The sequence below is a fragment of the Panicum hallii genome, chromosome 4, assembly GCF_002211085.1.
Source record: "Panicum hallii strain FIL2 chromosome 4, PHallii_v3.1, whole genome shotgun sequence".
Taxonomy (NCBI): Eukaryota; Viridiplantae; Streptophyta; class Magnoliopsida; order Poales; family Poaceae; genus Panicum; species Panicum hallii.
Window position 1 is genome coordinate 3,321,564 of NC_038045.1, and position 5,842 is coordinate 3,327,405.

General features: G+C 49.3%; 1 protein-coding gene across 1 annotated transcript; it reads left to right on the forward strand.

Annotated features, from left to right (window-relative positions):
- The first annotated feature begins 4,061 nt into the window (after positions 1-4,061).
- LOC112891211 lies at positions 4,062-5,362 on the forward strand. Its single transcript, XM_025958161.1, has one exon. It carries the CDS (start codon positions 4,066-4,068, stop codon positions 5,185-5,187), a length of 1,122 nt encoding a protein of 373 aa, XP_025813946.1. The 5' UTR covers positions 4,062-4,065; the 3' UTR covers positions 5,188-5,362.
- Positions 5,363-5,842: the final 480 nt, after the last annotated feature.

The following is a 5,842-nucleotide window of genomic DNA, read 5'->3' on the forward strand; positions in this document are numbered from 1 at the left end:
GGAAGGACACGAAGATTTAGAGTGGTTCGGGCCGCCGGAGCGTAATACCCTACGTCCACTTTGGTGTTGTATTGGCCGCGTGAGCCTGAATGGAAAGCAGCCTAAGCTTGTGTGTGTGCAACATGGAACCCCCCCTAACGAGTGCACTCTCCCTTTTACAGTTCAAGGGAGGTGCTTACACTGTGCGGGGCCCCGGCAGCCGGGCCCGACCAATAGGAATCTATTCTAAGTGATATGGAGATCTCCATCTCCAGCTCCCCGTTGTAGCCTTTACGGTTGGGAAGACAGTGTGCGTATCCACAACTTGGATATGGTCGTGTGCTGTCCTGCAGGCACAGTGACCGCTGTCAGTGTTACCCAACAGTGGTGCTGTACTGCCACTGTTGGGTGCGACTCTGACAGGCGTGGGGGCAGTGCTGACCCGCCGCGGCGTCGCCTCCGCGCGCGCTGTAGCAGCGCACGCCTCAGCTCCCCTGTTACAGGCCATCATCACGCTGCGCGCCGCACCGTAACGAGACTGCACGCTGCTTGCGCACAGTGACGGTGATACGACGCGCCGCCTTGAAAATAGGCAGACTTACCGTGATGTCAGCCTACCTGCCCCGTGTGTCAGTGGCAGGTCACGCCTTTTGACTTGGGGGCACCCGGCCCTGCTACCGCATTAAATGCTGGTAGGTGGGCTGGAGACCCACGAAGGGCCTCCCGCCACACGCACGTGGCAGGGCTGGTTCTGCTCCCTCCATAGGGGCGACACGTGGTGGCACCGGACCCCTCCCCGGAGGGAGGGGGGTTCGGGCCCCCAAGGCCGGTTGGAGCGGTCAGCCCCGTGATAGTCTGGTCATCCTATGCGGCGGTCCCGGACCTCCCTAGGAGTCCGGGTCCGCGAGGGCTACCAGGGTGCTCCCTTGCCCTTCGTGGCATGCGGAGGTCCCGGACCTCAGAGAGCTCGGGGAGGGTCCGGAGACCGCGGTCCCAGCTGTCGGGCCCGGACCGTATGCCACGCCGCCCAGAGGGCGAGAGGGAGATCACGGATCATAAGACGCTAAGAGTCTGGACACCCTAGCAGGAGGTACCCCTGTCCATATGTACCGACAGAACTCATAGTAATTTTTAACTGTCGGACTTTTAAAATGCTTAAAATTGCTCTTTGTGGTTCATTGGCAATATATGTGATTCTAAACGCTATATACCTATGCTCTCTTGGACATATGGTGGAGCATGTATCGGGACTACCGGATTTGATATTATTTTTAACGAACGAGTTGTTCATATTTTAGATATGGGTTAACACGTGGTACGCTCTCGAGCGAGCGCATGTTAATTCTTATTTTATTAATAATAACTGACGGTTTATTTAAAATGGTATCAAATTATACCAACGGTTCTTACAACTCTCTCCAAAGGCCTCGACGTCGACACGGCGGCGACGACGCTGGCTCCGGCGGAGCAGCACAACTGCTCGCTGCTCAAGGCCAAGTGCGTCGACTTCATCGCCGGGTCGCTGGAAACTCTGGATGCGGTCTTGGCGACGGACGGGTACAGGCATCTCGTGGAGAGCTGCCCCTTGGTGCTGACCGAGCTCGTCAGAGCTGCGCATGGGAGGAGGAACTGAGGTTGGATCGACGGAGCCTTGCCATGACAGCCCAAGATTTATTTGGTGCATCCTATCTGCCTAGTACTATCAATTAGTTGCTTTTATATTTTGATTCCCTAAGATGTATGCCATGCCCCCTTATCGGAAAAAAGATGTATGCCCATCTATCTATATTATGATGAACTAGTGCTTGCATTTGATTTCTCATTTTGGTATCAGTTTGCTTGAATTCTAGTAGCGCAAGATGTGGTCCACGCTAAACTATTCACGAGACCCACTGGCCAGTATTCTAAACCTAACCATGACACTTAACTTAGTAGTTTATTAATAAATCAGGATTTACTCCTAGAAAAAGGTGAAAACATGTGTTTGTGGTGTATATATATAAATTGTTAATGTTATTTGTCTTAGCAACCGTCGGCGGTGGCGCGTTACCAGACAATCATTTTTTCCCAAACATCGTGGGGGGATAAAGACTTTCATTTACCATCTCAAGCAAAATCCTTTTCATTCCGCTTACCCCTATCCAATATTTTAGTCATTTCAGTAGATGTATATTCATGTTGGATTTGAACGCGCATCAGATTACTTACCTTCTATACAGCCTTCTCTCTCTAAATTAATCTCTAAAAATAGAAGTAAAACTCAACTTATATGACAAAACCTTTTTTATCTGAATTTTGTTGACTAGCTTATCAACCCGTGCTGCCGCACGGGCTAATTAGAATTAATATAAAAATAAAGCTTATAACTAATAATTATAATTATCTATCTTATACCCTCTTTCATCTATTAAATATTCTAACACGTACTCTAAAATACATATTTATTATTATCTGGTTGCAATAGATTTCATCTTGCATCACACCTCCATGTGTGTTTGATATATATTTATAAACCATTTGTTTGTGAATTGATATTCTTATCTCTTCCATCATGCATGAATATACGGTAACACATATCGTAGGTAGTAGTTTTATATAAATAATATATTAAAAATGATAAAAATAGTAATTTAGAATTTTATATTGGTGCACCTTAATATTTTGTTATAATAATATCATTTAAATTCATATTTAGAGGTTACTTTAATTTTTAATAATGATATAATTGGATAATTTATATGCAAATTTAGGGGTTATTTGCATTATTTTTATAGTGGCATAGATAGGTAATTTACAAAAGATTAGGGGGTTTAGATTTTTTATAATGGTAGAGGTGGATAATTTAGATACATGTTTAGAGGTTAATTTAGTCTATTTTTATAATGACAGAGGTGGGTAATTTATTAGGAAAGATAGCAGATCCAATGACTATTATGATTAGAGTTATTGGATTGATTGACGGATATTTTTTATCTTTATGAGAATTTCTAGAATTTTTCTATTTTTTAAGTGTCCATATTTACGTGGAGGCTTTAAAAGGAGTCTTTAATTAGTAATAGTAAGATAAGATGGAGTGCAGATGGCTTCTTGTTTATTTTTTTAAACAAAGATAGGAGCTTTGCCGCTCAATTAACACGAAAGAATTTATGTACAAGAAAGCTAGCCGAACGAGATGCCAAACAGAGCACCGCGAGGCTAACCAACCCACACAACATGGCTGAGCACAAATACGACACACTACTATGGGTCATGGTTGCCGAGTACGGAAGAAATGATGCCAGCAGCTCCGACTTCCCATAGCAGGCCACCCACGAGCCATCCACCAACTGCCCTGAAGCAAAGTTCGCAACCAGTCATCGTTGTTAAGCTCAAAGCATCCTGCGAAGAGCAGTTCCGACTTCCAAACATGAGCCCACACCTCACCCCCAGTTGTTACAACACCCAACAAAGCCCCAGTATTTGATGGACGGGGTCTCGCCATATGTCATCGTTACCAAGCTACGTCCCCAACGCAGCAGCTCTAACTTCACGTTGCAAGACCCGCCTCCACGCGACAACCAGGCGCCGATAAGCAAAGCGCAACTGCCAAAGGAGACTTCGATGCCATGACAAAAATCCAAACCTGGTGCCTTCAGGAAGGGAGAGCGATGCCGATGGCACCACCGTTGTAGAGTTTTCACCCTTGGATGAAAGAGCTAGAGGGGAATACAGCACCCCCAACAGAGAAAGCGACACCCATCAGCGCCACCGTCGCCAAGACTTTCACCCAAGAAACTCTCTAGCATGGACATCGGTTAAGAAGCAGGACCTCTACCCATCCAGCGTCGCCGTTGCCGCATGCTGTCCCGCTACCCCACAGGAGCTCTTAGGAGGGGCATCCACGCGCCGATGGCTTGTTTATTGTTGTGCAGTGGTCCACACGTAAGAAGCGTGTCCAATCGACTCAACTTCACGCGCTCCCAAGACTGATTTCGTGGACTGTGGTGGCCGGTGCCTCAGCGCGTCCATCCAATTTCGATGGAGAGTGACCTGGACTTTACGCCCCTTGCGGGGAACTTCGGCGAAATTGCGCTCGACGATACATCCATGAAACCTGACGTGAAGCTGATCATCCTGGGCATGGCACTGCGGTTTCTTTTGTGTATAAATCACCCTTGTGTTCGAGAGCACCTGCCACAGGCAACGCAAACACTGAGCAGATCGAAAGCAGAAGCAACGAGTTCACTAGAGTTGGCTGCAATGACTATGAGCCACCGCCGGCTGTTCCCCATGCTCCTGTTGCTCTGCATCTCGCTCTTGTCCATTCTTGTTGTGCCTAGCGTCTCTTCATCCCTCCTCTCCTTCGACATCCATTTCGCAAGCTGGGGCTACGACCCACAGGAAGTACTCTTCCACCAGACCAGCCCAAGAAACCTCAGCTCCCATGGAAGCCGCGAACGCGACGTGTACACAGGCCACCATGACAAGGTGGTGCTCCGCCGCAAGAAGAAGAAGAACTTCGTGCCCAGGACGTGCGACTGCTCAAGGTTTGACGGGCTGATGTACGCGCGGCCGGCGCCGCTCCGGGACACGGCCACCGGCGAGGTCGCCAGCTTCAAGATGACTCTGTGCCTCAGGATCAACCGTGGTGAGGCAGGTAGCAGCAGCTCCAATGGCGGCGTCCGCACTGGTCTGTTCTTGTTCCTGGTGCCCTACCCCTGGAATCGCGGTGACACGGCGATAGAGGTTGGCCTCGACAGCAGCTGCACGGGGATGGACGAACCCAGCCTCGGCAGTGACCCAGTCGTGTGCGCCCACGTCCACTACGACGCCGCGGAGGAGCTGCTCAAGACCAACATCCGGGTCGGCGACCGGTCCTGCCTGTGCATGAGGAGAATCGACCGGGGACGCATGCCGAACGAGGCAGCCGTCGGTTTCGCCTCGACGACCGCCGGCGACCCGATCAAGCTGGAAAACGTTCTCACCTGGGCGTTCCACTCCACGCTGGAACCGAAGAAGAAGCAGGATCCCCCGGGGCTGCGGCCTGGTGCGGCGACCGGCGCTGAGAGTGAGAGCTCCTTGGGGGAGCAGCAGGTCCGCTTGGATCCCTGGAATCGCAACGCCGAGTTGAATTTCAGGTATCGGCGGAATTGGCAGCAGAATTGGCAACTGACGTGCAGCATCAGCGTATCTCTGAGCTATGGAAACGCCAATGAAGGCATGGACTAGAATTCAGACCAAACTCTATTTTGTGTAATATATGAATTGACTATATTTTGCCTTCGGGCTCGGGCCTCCAATCCCCTTCCTAGTTAGTTGTCATACTATGATTTCCCATAATTAAGATGTATGGCGGTCACAATTAGTTTATGAACTTGTTCTTGCTTTTGATTTCCCATTTTAACTTTTTTTTTGCATGGTGAGCACAAAGCGAACTATTCTTCCGCTTTTTCCCATTTTAATTTGAAGCCCGAATTTTGGTGATAATCTCAATTCAGCATGCCACCAGCCTATATATGTGTGGTGCCGCCAAAGACGCTTGTTGTCAATGGCTCACCGCTACTTCGAGTCACTGATGGGGCAACTGAGCACGGGGGGAGTGATCGTTGTCATGTACCTGGTGATCCTGCTGCCGTTGCTGTGATGACCAGGGCGCATGCTTGGTCGACGTCCACACGCACCGTTCCAGTGCGCGGACCTGGTGGAGACGGAGACGCGCCTGGTGCACGCTTAACACAATGCACATCAACAATGAAAGAATCCCGTCCACCGCCAGCGCCGACCCCTGGCACCGTAAACAATATATGCTAATTCTCATAAATTTTCTGCAAAATATCATCCAACCGGTGAGGGTAAGGATGGAAGTTATATATATTTTGGATCA

Bases quoted from the DNA above. Each gene is read 5' to 3' on its own strand.
- LOC112891211 (XM_025958161.1), top strand. From the start codon at position 4,066: ATGAAACCTGACGTGAAGCTGATCATCCTGGGCATGGCACTGCGGTTT.